Source organism: Manihot esculenta, chromosome 12 (genome assembly GCF_001659605.2).
Source record: "Manihot esculenta cultivar AM560-2 chromosome 12, M.esculenta_v8, whole genome shotgun sequence".
NCBI lineage: Eukaryota > Viridiplantae > Streptophyta > Magnoliopsida > Malpighiales > Euphorbiaceae > Manihot > Manihot esculenta.
The window spans coordinates 24,704,850-24,720,339 of NC_035172.2; the positions used below are offsets into that span (position 1 = coordinate 24,704,850).

The 15,490-nt window shown below is 35.5% G+C and overlaps 1 protein-coding gene across 2 annotated transcripts; it reads left to right on the plus strand.

Moving 5' to 3' along the window:
* The first annotated feature begins 7,057 nt into the window (after positions 1–7,057).
* On the plus strand, positions 7,058–9,991 carry LOC110627335 (NEDD8-conjugating enzyme Ubc12). Of its 2 annotated transcripts, XM_021773604.2 has the most exons (6): positions 7,058–7,276; positions 7,606–7,719; positions 8,862–8,970; positions 9,179–9,257; positions 9,370–9,486; positions 9,587–9,991. In XM_021773604.2, the coding sequence occupies exons 2-6, from the start codon at positions 7,611–7,613 to the stop codon at positions 9,722–9,724; spliced, it is 552 nt and encodes a 183-aa protein (XP_021629296.1). In that variant the 5' UTR covers positions 7,058–7,276; positions 7,606–7,610; the 3' UTR covers positions 9,725–9,991. The 2 variants fall into 2 exon arrangements, with proteins under 2 accessions (XP_021629296.1, XP_043818168.1); XM_043962233.1 differs by lacking the exon at positions 7,058–7,276 and having other exon boundaries at positions 7,620–7,753.
* The last annotated feature ends 5,499 nt before the right edge of the window (positions 9,992–15,490 follow it).

Consider the following 15,490-nt stretch of genomic DNA (forward strand, 5'->3'; position numbering starts at 1 on the left):
TGTTTAAAACATGGAATAAGCTAAAGATCTACTCTTACCTCTTGAAGATCGAGAGGGGGGGCGACCGGAACTTGGAGAAATGGAGGAAGAGAGCTCTGGGGTCTCCAAGCTTCAAATCTTGATCTTAGCTCCAAAAATCTTCAAAACCAAGTTAAATAACTTGTAAAAACATATGAGACTTGAAGGAAGAACACAAGATCGACAAGGGAGGACGGAGACTCACCTTGGCCGGAAAATGGGGAGAGAAAACTAGCCCATTTCGGACAGGGGACCCCTTTATAGGTGGCTGGCCAAGCCACTTTCGGGGGCCTAACGTGCCTCCGCATGCATCCCATGTTCGGCGGTCGAACTTGAGGTTCGGCGGCCGAACCTAGGCTCTTCCTTCATTCTCTTTCTTTTCTTTTCTTTAAAACTTTAATTCAAAATTGACCATCAAAAACATGAAAAACATTTTGTAAAAACATATTTTACTCTTCTAGAAGCTTCCGACATCCGAGATTCCACCGGACGATAGGAATTTCCGATACCGGAGTTTAGCCGGGTATTACAAGCAATCCCACCGAACATCCTTTCTCACAGCAGCTCGGCAACAGAGGTAGCGGCGAACTGGGGAATGATCTCATCAGCATTCAAAATTTTGTTGTCTGGAGCAGAAGACAATAGCTCCAGAGACCCCTTCTTCTTCTCACCAGGAGGGAGCACGGTGGCAAGCTGCTTGGAAGCGTGAGCCTTCTTTGAGGCTGGAGCCGCAGTAGGAACCTCTGTAGGAGGAGCTCGCTTACCAGTGGCCTCCCTGAGAGTGATGCCACCACTGGCAGCTGACTATGCGGTTGTCGAAGTCGGTCAAAAATAACCTTTTCAGTTATCAACAATTTTACAACTGCAGATAGTGGTGAAAGGATCGAATCCACAGGGAATTGATACTTATCTATTTTCCTTAACAAGACCAAGCAAACAAACTGAAAGTAAATAAAAGTAACTGCAAGTAAAGTAAAAAGGGGGGATTTGAGATTGATTCAGTTAAACTAATGATGAAAGCAATAAAGTAAAGCGAATAATTAAAGTAAAAGAATTCAAATATGAGAAAAGCTCTAGTTGAAGAATTGGATCCACTTCAGTTGTTGGGATTGATCATTGATACTTAGGTTCCTTTGTTTGATTCAATAAATTAGTTATGGAGATAGAAGACGCTTCTCACCACCTTATCTCTCCTTAAGCATAAATTAATTAGGGAACATTCTCTAATCAATCACTAATCAACAAGTTGCCAAGGAACGTCCTTGGGCCTTAGGCATCTAACAACTGTCAATCGCATTAAGAAATAGAGAGACCTAATTCTATCTACCCAAACGCATGGTGATATCGCTAGATCATGCAATTTTCTTAGTTTTTACACCAAGAGTTACTTGTATTTGAATAATCCAAGCAATTACGGACTTAAAACTATCCAAACTAACAATTTATTACCTTGCAATCAAGAATCAATTGGCCACATTGATCAAAATAATAAAGCAACAATGGAATTAAGCATGAGATTGCATGAATATTGAAAAACAAAAGTTAAACAATGTGTGTTCAGATCTCCCAATCCATAAAACAACTAAAGTATCAACCAATCTTCAACTAGAAAAAAAGGTTTCAGCCACTCATGGCTGAAACAAAATCAAAAAAATAAAGAAAGGAAGAAGGAGAAGAGGTGGCCGGCGATGGAGAGGTGTGGCGCGGCTTGTGGCCGAATCTGAAGAGAAGGGAGAGAAGAGAGAGCCGGCCAAATGGTGAAGGAGAGGCTTATATAGGCGTGCGGCACTTTGAAGAGAGGGAGAGAGTGTTGCCCTAGTTTCCTTGTGAGGTGGAACCTTCTTTTAAATTTCAAATTTTGAATGTGCAAGACTTGGGGGGCAAGTATGTCTTTTTGAGATTTGGCTTCCTTAATAAGCTGAATTTTGAATCTTGAATTTTGAATGTGCATCTTCTTGAGATTTGGCTTCCTTAATAAGGAAAGGGATTCTTGAAGATTTGAAATTTGAATTTCAAATTGCTCTGCTGACTGCACTTTCCTTATTTGCCACCTTCCTTATTTAGCACTTTCCTTAATAAGCTGAATCTTGAATTTTGAATTTTGAAAGCTCTTGGAGATTTGAAATTTGAATTTCAAATTACTTTCCTTGTTTGTCTCCTCTCAAGTTGCAACTTGACATGCTTGCTCTCCTTTGTTCCATTTTAGGCAGTTTTAAGGGCATTTTCTCCAAATTACCTTTTTACACTATTTTCTGCAGAATAAGATCAAAATCACAAAATTAGACAGAAAAGTGTAAATTAACATCAATAACATCATGATAAAATGGTCTAAATTTGGACTGATCAGTAACGGTCTTTTTGGAGCGAGGAGTAGCAGAGATGGCCTTGGCCCCATCCTTAGAGACGCCCTTGGTAGTAGGGACGACCTCAGCTCTAGCCTCAGAGGCCCCTTTGGCAGAAGGGACGACCTCAACTCCACCCTCAGAGGTGCCCTTGTCAGTTGGGACGACCTCAGCTCCACCCTTAGAGGCGCCCTTGTCAGTTGGGATGACCTCAGTGCTGCCCTTGGAGACAGCTTCAGCAGCAGAGGTGACCTCGGTTTCCCTTCTTTAAGCTCCCTCAACAGTAGCAACTACTCCAGCCTTCCCCTGAGAGCTATCCTCCATGGAGTCCTCAATGCAGACGAGCTCCTAGGACCCAGAAGATAGGCAGATTTAGACCGGGGGGCAGCAGGTGACGTAGACGAACTGGAGGTTCGGCTGCGACTAGGCCTCTTAGAAGCACCAGAAGGGGAGTCCTTGGAGATCGACACCAGAGCGCGAGAAGAAGCTGAGGAAGGAGGGAAAACTCGACCAGCTGTCCTAGGGGGAGATAACATGGGCGACCTCCCTAGTCACGTCAGCCATAGACATACCAGCCCAGAAAGCATCTAGAACGGCCCTCATACTCTCCCAAGACAGGACAAAATATTTCGGTGGCTTGATTTTGTCCATTGGGAGGTCGAAAGCTGCAAAAAACAAAAATAATCAAACAAGTTAGAAGCATACTCAATAAAAGGTAAAAGCAAGGAAGAGGTAAGACATCAACAGACAAGTACCAGCTTTCCGGCAGTTCTGATGTAATACCCGGCTAGACTCCGGTATCGAAATTTCTACTGTCCGGTGGAATCTCGGATGTCGGAAGCCTCTAGTAGGGTAGAAACATGTTTTTATAAAATGTTTTAATGTATTTCATGGTTTTAAGTAAAAAGAAAATGAGTTTTTGCATGAAAACAACCTTGGAGGAAAACTCAGGTTCGGTCGCCGAACCTCAAGTTCGGCCGCCGAACATGCATGCGTTTCGGGTCTGCCTTAGGCCCCCGAAAGCATAAGTGAGGGAAACCAGGTTCGGCCGCCGAACCTTATGTTCGGCCGCCAAACATGGCATGCATGCGGAGGCACTTTTGGCTCCCGAACGTGGCCTGGCCAGCCACCTATAAAGGGGTCCCTTAGCCGAAAACGGGCGAGCTTTTCTGCCCATTTTCGGCCAAGGTGAGCTCTCTGCCATCCCTCACCGGTTTTGAGTTCCTTCCTTCAAATCTTTCTCGATTTTCATTAGTTTTACCCTTGTTTTGAAGATTTTGAGCATTTAAGCAAGTTTTGGAGTTTGGAGGTTCAAGGAACTCTTTCTCTCCCATTTTCCGAGCTAGGGTCGTTCACCTCTCGATCTTCAAGAGGTAAGGGCCGATCTTGAGCTTATGGCATGTTTTAAGTAAGTTTTAAGTAGATCTATGGAGTAGAATGCATGTTTAGCTTATGGTTAGGTTTATGGGTTTATGTTATGTTTTTGGACAATGTGGATGTTTGATGTGTTGTAGATGGGGTTTAAGATAGTTTGATGCCCCTAGGAACTTGTATGCTTGAGTATGTATGTTGTAGATTAGGAAAAATGCATGTTTGGATGGTTTTGGGAGGCAAATGTGCTTGAGGAGCCAAGTTTCTGCCCTTTGGCAGAAACCAGGTTCGGCAGCCGAAGGACTTTCGGCCGCCGAAGGACTTTCGGCCGCCGAACCTGCCTGGGAGGCCAGCCTTTCGGCTGCCGAAGCCTGCCCCCGAAAAGAGACTTTCGTCTCTGGAGGGCACTTTCGGCTGCCGAAGGTGCCGCCGAACCTGTCTAGCTTTCGGCTCTGGAGGGACTTTCGGCCGCCGAACCTGCCGCCAAAAGTGCTCTGTTCAGCCTTCCTTTGCATGTTTTTGCATGGATGTTTTGAGGTGTTTTAGAGGGTTTTTGGGGGATGTTTTTAGAGTTATGTTCTAGTTGTTTGGTCCCTCATTTGAGTCCACCTGTATAAGTTCGGACCCGAGGAACCGAGGACCCCAGCAGTGAGTCAGCTGCTTCAGTCAGTGTCAAAGCTAGCCAGAGGTGAGTAGAATAAACTCTTACGTTTTAAATAAATGAAAACTTTAGCATGAATCATGCATCATGAATGCCATGTGATATCCTAGGTTGCTTGCATTAGAATTCACGAATATGTTGCATTGCATATCTTGATGTTGATGTGGATGGATATTGGATGACCCATTGGTCCTCAGTATGATGAGACATGATATGATATGATATGGAAGTCCAGGTGTGGCCTGCACTACGCCCCTGGCACTATGTAAGTGAAAGTCCGGGTGTAGCCTGCACTACGCCCCCAGCACAGTTGGACATGTATGTTATGATATATGTAAGAGAAAGACCAGGTGTGGCCTGCACTACGCCCCTGGCACAGTTGGACTATGTAGAGGACCCTTGGTGACAAGTCCATCCTTGATGTGATATGGTTGTGATGTGATGCATTACATGATAGCATGTGTTTTAATTATTATTATTATTCTGCTCATTGGGCTCTTGTAGCTCACCCCTTTCCCCTTATCCCCCAGATTTGCAGATACAGGGTAGATCAGGAGGTCGGCAGGAGTAAAGTCTGTTTTTATGTAATAGTTAGAAGTTGTGGATATGATGAAATTGTAATGTAATGTTTTATGTAGTCATGATATGTAAAATGATATTGAGGATTAGAGGTTGTGCTTGACCCTATGTGTATGGTACCCCTTTTTAATGCATGATCACTATTATTATTGATGAGATGAGGAATCAAGCTTAATGTATGTTATTGATACCCCATTGGAGCATGTGATGAGGGCTCCAGTGTGAGGTTTATGGTTATATTAGTGTGCATGCACAGGTTAAGCTTGACTTATGAAAGAAAAAGTTTACATGTTTATGTATTTGTATGATCATGTATGGGATTACACAGGTTTACAGGTTGTTTGTCAGGCTTGCTACGGGTCCTGGCGGCCTTAAGCCGATCTGGATCCTAGCGCCGGTAGCGGTCCGATTTTCGGGTCGTTACACCTGAGAACTGGACACAAACATACACTTCTCAACATCATACTTTTGCTTAACAAAAGTCAGTCTGAGAAGGCTGATCTGCTCAAAGAGGGTCAACTAAGGAAGGTCGTTGCAGCCCGGGGGGACATCCCTCCAAGGGAGGTCTACCTGCTAGGACAGCCCGGGACCTCCCTTCAGCTCTACCACAGCGAACCCCTCTGCCCAACCTTTGATGGAGTCTTTATGCCCCGAGAAGATGGACAGCCCTCCTCGAGGAGCAAAGTAATAAAAACCCTGGCTAGCCCGGACCAGGCAAAAGAAGGTGGAGAACAAACGAGCTGTAGGAGTGAAACCCCAACTCAAACTGACAGATTTAAAGGAGCACATGAAGAGAATCAAGTTAGGAGTAAGCATACAAGGAGTTATTCCGAAGTACTCGAAGATCTCAACAAAAAAGGAAGAAAAAGGGAAGGTTAAGCCAAACTCACGTTGTTTGACAAAGAAAATCAGGCTACAGTCCCTCTAGGGGTCAACGAGACCAGAAGGAGGAGGATTGGGAAGGAGGATCCTCTCATTACGATGGAGGGTCCTAATACGAAAAAGAGGGGTATCTAAATACTCTCGAGAAAAGAAGGTCGCGAGAGAAGAGGAGGTGACGTTGGACTCTAGATTCATGACATCAAAAAGCCGGGGACTCTCCATTGTAGGGTAAGAAACGTACCTTGAAGGCGATTTGTCAGGAAGACGGAAGAGATGAAGCACACAGAGAACAGAAGGAGAAGGAGGGTTTGGCGAAGATTCAAGATTTTAAATTTGAAAACAGTAAAGACAAGGAAGGGACGTTTTGAGGGGAGCTGTTCTCGGGCCGCGCGGTCATTATGGGTTCTAGGGATTTACCCCCTCATCAATCATGTAATAACTGCTGAGGAGGTAAAGGGACAATTGATGACCGTTGGATCTCATTTACCATGAGGGAGGCCAAGCCTAAAGAAATGAAGCAAGCCCAAGGTTCCAGAAGTCCATTTCAATAGGCCGGTCCAACGTCTTAAGCCTCGACCCAAACACACGGGGCAGGTTGGGTCATTCGCGAGTCCAGGTCCAGTAACGAGAAATCTAGCCTGGTGATGTGACGTGGTAAAGGATAGCAGGCCCAGTCACTTTGCAGCTCTGTCCGCATGCGCGTCGGGGGGAATTAAATGGCCGTCTGGCGTGGAGAGGGGCTCTGACGCTTCCGTACGTATGGATGTGTGTGACAGAGACAGGTGGCACTGTAGCAAAAAGGCCGTTAGACGTCACTAGTGGATAAAAGGAAAAGAATAAAAGGAAGAGAACACCTTTTTCTCTATCTAAGTTTACAATCGCAATGTAAACTCTATTATCTGGATTTCAGAATATCATAAATTAATATAGAACAAAATAGATTATCGATGAAAATACATGATATTATTAAAAAAATATGAGATAAATCAATTGAAAGTACCCATTAGTTAAACAAAACAACTAGTTTGCATATGAAAATACCACATCATCTTCTTTTTTTTAAAATTAAAATACCACATTATCAAAACTCTATTTTGATATCACAGGTTGAGGAGAAAAAAATAAAAAATAAAAAAAGTTGACTTATCCGCGTACAAAAGAAGCAACATGTATAAATGAAAATTTGATATATATCGATTTGATAATTAATCCATAGGAACACAGGAAGGGTCCGCCTCCGGTCTACCTTCTCTCGTCACTTGTTTGCCAAATCTGCTTGCTCTTTCCTCTTCTTCTTTTATTAATTTATTATTATCATCACTATTGTACGCTTCTTGTGATATTGTCGCTTTGCTCATTCAATCACTCGTATTTTCACCTTTTCGTTCCCTTCTTCTTTGTCCATTTTCATTCCTTATACCAGGTATCATCTCCTTCCCTTGTTTAATCTCTCATTTCCCTCCTTTTCATTTGATTTTTTCTTCTTCTTTTAATTTTAAGTTGCTGTGGATTGAATTTTTCAAATAAACTTTTATCTTTATTTTGTCTTGTGATTTAGCTTTTACTGTTGAGATTTGTTTAAGGTTTCTTGCATTTTCCTCCTCCTAAATTATTGGTCTCGATTTAGTTGTGGACGACGTTTTTGCTCTTTATTGATGGGTTGATTTTGTATTGTTGATTGGGTTCATGGATATTGATGTGTGTGATGTGATCTATGGGAATAATTTGTTTTGAGATATTGTTTAATTGTAGGAACTATGATTCGTCTATTTAAAGTAAAGGAGAAACAAAGAGAACTTGCTGAAAATGCCAATGGAGGGGTACCTTTCAAAAAGCAAACTGCTGGAGAATTGCGTCTTCATAAGGGTTCGTCCCTTATATTTATCTGGTTTTACTTATGGAAAGTTTCTCTCTTTAATATCCACTGTTGGATTTTCTTGTTTCTGAAGTTTGTTTTTGAGGATCTTTATCCTTCTATATGGTTTGTGTGGTAGTTTCTTGTTTCTCTATTCTCTAGAGGAAATGTATTGGGTTCTGCTTTTTTAAGAGGAGTTTAATTAGTGAATTGAAAGATCAGATATGTGTGGATTATTAATTGGTTTTATGAGGTTCATGTAGTTACCAAACTACTTACAGGTTCAAAGATATATTTGAGAAGCCTAACCTTAGTGTTCTGACTTTTAGAATATCCTTATATTCATGTTATTCATAGTTTTTTTTTATATATATTTTTTCTTAATTGTCAGTAGGTGATACAGTTTTTAGAACTTTTTTTTTTTGCAGTGTCAAGATTAGTGGATTAATCTTATTGGAAACTTTTGATTTAGGTATTTGGCTGTTGGGATTATGGAATTTCAGGAGCTGTGACGTTTCTTTGTTCATTCTTTCTTTGCTATAGGCCTAGAACTGATGATGGTCTTGTTGCTCTTTGAGGCTAAGAGATTGGCAACCTGTAGGTTATACAGTTCAATAGCCACAGCAATTGTGATATCTGGATTAAGTTAATCCTGCACCAAGTTTTTCCTCAACTAAATTTCCGTGAAATATGAGTTCTACTGGTGTTTGGCCTTTTTCATGGATGGAGTTGAATGATATTCAAGACATGTAGCAGAGAATTTTTTGAGTTGTTTCAACTGTTAAACTAGTGCTTTGAATTTGAGGGAAATGGTTAATTATTTGGAGATGAAGACTTATGTCTTTTCACATGAAGGAAAGGTATTGGAGAAAACATTTGTTGAGATCATGTGATCTTGGGAGAAATTTCTGTCATGTTTCACGAGGAATACATAGAAATTATCCATTTGCTTTTGATGCTTTCGTAGGTACAAATCTTTAAAATGGCAATATGGTGCAAATAATGCATATACATGCAGAAGTGGATTGTGATTTATGACTCTTAAAATATGCTATTCAATGATGTTTGTCCTGTCCTTTTGGTTTTAGAAACTTCTATTGGAAATATCATCAACGTACTTCTATCTTAGTGTTTCCTTGTATTTTTCCTGCAGATATTTCGGAGCTGAACCTGCCTAAATCGTGCACCATTTCATTTTCCAATGGCAAGGATGACCTTATGAATTTCGAGGTTTCAATTGTACCTGATGAAGGATATTATTTGTAAGGATAAAAGCATCTTGTTGTCTCTAGAACTTATAAAAACAAGTAATCATGGACCTTGGCAAAATATTTTAATCTGTAATATTTTGAACTTGTGTATGACATTCTTCTTTCTGAGGAAAAGCTAAGTTTCTCTATGTTTTGATCTCAAAGTTTGCCTGATTTCTAGAGGCAATAATTTAATTGGATGCTTCCTTATTGTGATTAGAGGTGGCACATTTCTATTTTCTTTCCAAGTTTCTCCCATCTATCCACACGAGGCACCAAAGGTTAAGTGCAAGACCAAGGTAAACAAGCCAATATTCTTTGTATTATTAAGACATATTTTCCTGCATGAATTCTTTGTACCTTACGGTTTAGTTTAATGTGACTGTAATGTATTGTACGTCCAACTCCTAGGTTTACCATCCTAACATTGATTTGGAAGGAAATGTCTGCCTCAACATCTTGCGGGAAGATTGGAAACCTGTCCTCAATATAAACACTATTATATATGGATTATATCATCTTTTCACGGTATTCATAACATTTTTTTGAGTACATCTCTGTGATTTTGTAGTCGTTTGGTATCTTTTTTTCTTCCTGTTCGAATTTTTATTGCAAATTTTGTATGCAGGAACCAAATTATGAGGATCCCCTTAATCATGATGCTGCTGCAGTGTTGAGGGACAATCCAAAAATTTTTGAATCTAATGTAAGAAGAGCTATGGCTGGAGGGTATGTTGGGCAAACCTTTTTTCCACGGTGTGTTTAGCTTTTGTTGATTGGTATTTGGGGGGTGCGAAGTGTCAATTTCACTTACCCTATCCATGCTTGAATACCTGTGGTTGTAAGATTAATCTGCAATTTACATTTTGTCTTTTCAATTTTTGGAGTGGATTTGGGAGGCATTAGTTCCTTGAAGTGCAAGTTAAACGTAGTATCTGTTGTTATTTGTATGTTGACTTGTTATTTTATTTGGAACAAGCATAGTCTAGACTTGTGCATGGCTTACAGATTTACTCTTCAGCTTTGCTTTGCATACTTGTGCAACACGTATTTTTCTTGAAATTAGTTTTTGTGTTATTGTTGCTATGAAATAATTACAAAAAAGTCTAATGTCATCGATACAGAGGAATTAATTAGTAGAAATTTTACAAAATTAAAAGATCAATTAATAAGTTCATTTAAATTTAGAGAATAGATAGTAAAACAATTAATAGTTAAAATTTATAGAATGATTAATTAGTATATTTTTTATAACTTTTGAACTCTTAAATGTATTTTTTTGACTAATGAGTTTTTTTATAATATAGGGATTAATTAATAAATTTTTTTTATTAATTTTATTGATTTCACATTATTTATTTCTGCAGTTGTGATTCTATTTAGATTAGAGCCTTATGGTATGTTTGGATGGGAGTAAAATAAAAGGAAGGAAAATTTGAAAGGAAAATAAAAATATTCTATCTTATTGAGTCTGGAAAGAGGAAAATGGGAAAGGAAAATGAATATGAAAAATAACAAATTAAAATTATTATTCCGTTGTCCCCAATTTGGAGAGAAAGTAGATGGAAAATGAAGATAATTATATTTTTATTTTTAAAATTATTTATGTTAATTGTAAATATAAAAGGTAAAATAAATTATTTTACTATTTTAAATAGTTATTTTTTTCTTTTATTTTCCTTCTTAATATCTAAACAATAAGAGGAAAATAATCTTTTTTATTACTTTTATTTTACTTAATTTTCACACTTTATTTCCTTTCCTCAAAAAGATTTTCAAACATAGCGTTGCGATCCATTTAAAAAGTAAGATTCTGTTGGTACTATTTTTCAGAGTTTCATGAAAGAGAAGATGTCAGTAATTATTAAATTATTTTGGAGGGGGTTGTTTTGAGTTTTTATTTTCTTAAAAGATAAATTCATTAAGTTTTAAAAAGGTAAAAAGAAATACAAAATTTAATGAATTTTTTATTATTGTCTCTTCTGGTAAAAGAAAAAAGAGATAACATAGAAATATTTAATTAAACACAAATATCATTTATGATATCTGTGATATGCACAGGGCCGAAATTCCTTTACAAAAATCAAATATAAATATCAAATCACTTTCAACTACAATTCTTTATAAACTTTTATTCTTTTGCAAGCAATAAGATTTTTCGGTATGCAATTATACTACTTATTCATTGTTGCATTGACATTGAACTTCAAAAAACTCGAGCGAGGCGGCTACTTATTCGTTGCTGCATTGACATTGAAGTTTAAACTCTCACTAATTGAGGGGAAAGTAAGGTACCTTGAAGAACTGAAGGAGCATTTGCTTGGTTGAATTCTTCTTGTGCATGAACGGCACTCGAAATAATGACATCAGTGGGCTTTCTTTTTTAGTTAAAATAAAGTCATTTTCATTCATCAATTTCAAAATTATAAAATCAACTAATAATTTTTTTCAAAATATTTTTAATTTCTTTTAAATTAAGTGATTAATTAATTAAATTTTCTATATTTAATAATAAATTATTCATTTTTAGAAACTGGGAAAAGCCTAATAATGCAGTTTGGGAGAAATGTGTTGATGGCTTTTCACAGACCCAATATATGGGTTGTGAAAGTGAAAGGGGAAACTAGGGAAATTAAAATAGAATATAATTCTAATTAAGTTTTTATATTTTTGGTTAAGGCTCAAATAAGTTAAATTTAAATTTTTAGGTTAATTAAGTCTTATACTGTTATTCAAAAGTTAAATAAATACTCATTTAATAAAATGTTATTTTTATAATAAAATATTATTTTTATACAATAAAACTTTATTTTTTAAATATTAAAAATTATTTATTATATCTATATATTTTTTAAATTTTTATGTTAATTAAAATATTAAATTTTTTATATTTTAAATTATATAAAAAAATATTCTATTATTAAAAAAAAGGTAAAAGGCCTTTTTAACTTCTGACAATTATCTAAATATTTACATAAATCCATAATAAATATGGATCTCCTCCATACTTAGTTAACTTATCAAGAATTTCTTGTGGTGTTCTCGAAGCTGAAATCGCTTGATTATCTATGTTTCTAATCACATTAGTTGATTAGGGGTGTAGTAGAGCAACTTTCACTTGATTATCTATGTTTCTAATCACATCAGTTGGTTAGGGGTGTAGTAAAGCAACATTTTGGAAGATATTTTACTTTGTTTTTTATCAAGTTGTATGACGGGATTTTTAATTACATATTGATCTTGGATTCCGCATCAGTTGGTATTAGAGTACGGTTATAGATAAATACATATTTATCGATATTTATTTGTTTCGTAAATTTTTTTTAGTCTATCTTATTTTTTTTATTTCAGTTTATCTTATAGTTTCTTTCAAAAAAAAAAGAAAAAAATTTTAGTTATATTTATATATAAAAAAAGAAGAAATTTATTTTTATTTCAATAGTATGAATTTTTTTTAAAAAAAAGTGAGAAAAAAAATTGTTTCAATTATTTGATTTTTTTTTTAAAAAAGGAAAAAGAAAAGAGATGTTAAAGTTTAGTGATTTATTCGCGAAATGTCATACTGAATTCAAAGAAGATTTTATATATATCAATTATTTTCTTATCATTATGGTTGAAGAATTGAGGACGAATTTTTTCGAAAAAAGAGAGAATGATACGAGTACGGAAATAATACGATGTGATACGAGTAAGAAAATAATACGATTATTCAAAGATTAAAATGAAAAACTCCAAATCATGACAAATCAAGTTACCATTGCTTAACTCAATGTTTACGAGATGAGAACTATATTTGGGAAGTATGAGAGAATAAGGAAACAAGCCACACTCTTTTCAATACATGTGGACGCACAACACAATTTCAGATCGCGTATAATACATGTATAGCCAAATTGCATTTAGACCAGTTTTATTATTTTGATATTTTAGTATTTTGTGGGATATGTTTTAAATTAATTTGACCTATACTAAAAGCCAAATTTGTGTAACCCATTTAGGAAGGAGATTTCTCCAAGATAATTTAGGAAAATGATTTTTAATCTAGGTTTGACTATTTAACTAGATACCCTTCTTATATTATAATTACACATTCCTACTATTTAATCTAGGTTTGACTATTTTTAATCTAGGTTTGGCTATAAAAACACCCTTAAGGTAGCAGCCACAATAAGCCAATGAATAAATATGATTTTATGAACAATATTTGATTCTTCTCCATTATTTAGCAACTTATCAAGGTTTAACCTTATGGTATTCTAATATGGATCTCATCCATACTTAGTTAACTTATCAAGAATTTCTTGTGGCATTCTCGAAACTGGAATCGCTTGATTTTCTATGTTTTTAATCACATTAGTTAGTTAGGGGTGTAGTAGATCAATTTTCGCTTGATTATCTATGTTTCTAATCACATTGGTTGGTTAGGGGTGTAGTATATCAACCTTTCGAAAGATTATTTTGCTTTGTTTTTTATCAAGTTGTCTGACGGGGTTTTTAATCACATGTTGATCCTAGGTTCTGCATCATTAATTCACTACAAAGAAAATTAAATATAGATATATTTAAAATCTACCCAAAAAGGCAAGTATCAAAATCCTACTAATAGAAACAGAAAATTAAAATTTCACTCAACAACAGCACTATGATCGAATTTCTAAACTTAAAAGAAACATTTGATACCAAATCAATTTAGATGCAATTGTCTTAAATGTGCACTTTAGGAAATGTACATAATTTCTTTTATCTCCCAATCTGAATTCACGCCAATTCAAAATTTAAATTGATTCCTATAAATTTCAGCCATCAACTAGGAAAGGTAAAGCAATATAGATGAAATAGCACAATTTCCAGCCAAATCAAAAAACAAAACACAAATCAAGAAGCAAATCTTAAGTGTTCGGCCAAAAGGAATTCAAAAAAAAGATCTCACGAATTTCGGCCAAACATCAAGACAAATAAGGTAATGGAGATTTCAGACAATAAGAGTAATCCATGGATTTTTTTTTTTATTATAGATTTCGAATTTGTCTTCCAAAAGAGATTAGGTACCGATTTAACAATCAAGAAGATGAAGCCATGGACATAAGAAACTTCACCGAAATCAACAAGGAAAAAGAAAGGAAAACTCAAAAACCCTAGAACTTAAGATAAATAAGAATTTACCTTACTTTGATTCTGATACCAACTGACAAGAACCCTGCGGCACAAGTCTCAAACTCACACGTACAAGTAGATATGAAAACCAAAGATTTGATAAATCTACCTCCTATGACACCCTACACTTAGAGAAGCTGAAACATTAATGATAGAAGGATTTAGATTAGAATCCAATAAACGCCACAATGAATAGTTGATAAGTTAGCCAAAATTCTTGATGCAATTAATGAAAGTAAATCCTTACTCTCACTCAAAGCAATACACGCCAAAGGCATAAAACAAATTTTAAAAATTTTGATTTAAAAGTTCCTCTTACAAGTATTCCTTATCCTTATACAGTAAGGAGAAAAAAATAAAACTCTAAGACAATCTTCTTAGGCTTGATCGAACCACACACAAGGGCCAAGTCCAAATACACACTAAAATAATACATCAAATTCTTAAATAATAAAATATAAGCCTAAAACATGGTCCAACACTCTAAAACTTAGAAAGAAAATTAGAGTTAGAATACAAGTCCAAACAAAATCAAAATAAAGCAAGTATTTAATAATAAAACATAGCAAGTCCATTATGACAAAGCTGAATCTTCACAAAAGTTTTTCTTGATCTTTACAAAAACCTTTATTCTTCCCTTTGTGCAGTTTTGACCCATAGGTTTGATTAGGCTCCATAAGCTTATAATTGCAAGTGTTGCACCTAATCTGCCCCATATGAATTGAAGTACGCTCCAAGTGTATTTAGATCATATGAATATGAGTTTGAACTCCTTTTAGACCCATTTGAATAATATAAAGTTGCTCCACATCATTTTTAGAAATTTATCTTATTGAATCCGTATCAAGATAAATATATAAACTAGTATTATAATTACACAATAAATCAATATAGACATATAAATTAACAATATGTACAGTTACATAGTTTATATTATTTAATCTTTTAACGATTTTAAATGAAGAAGCAGAGACAAATAATACAAATAAATATTAAAGACATAGTATTTATATCTTTTCCTATTAAAAAGTATTTATAAAAAATTACTTAATTTTTTAAGTAGATATTACTTAATGCTTGTTAGTAGTATTATTATTTTACTTTAAATATATTTTTATCTGATATATTAAATTTCTTTATACATAAAGTGATAGTATTAATTTGTTTTTTTATTATAAATTTAAAATAAAATTATAAATAATTATATTTTATAAATATATATTTTTATAATGTCCGTATTTAATGTGTTTATAAATGAGATTATTATTAAATTTATTTATGAGTATTATAAATGAGTTTAGCTCACAGGTCTCTTGACGAATCTTCTTGCAAGTCTCTTAACGAGTCAGCTCACGAGTCTTAACGAGCTGAATAATAT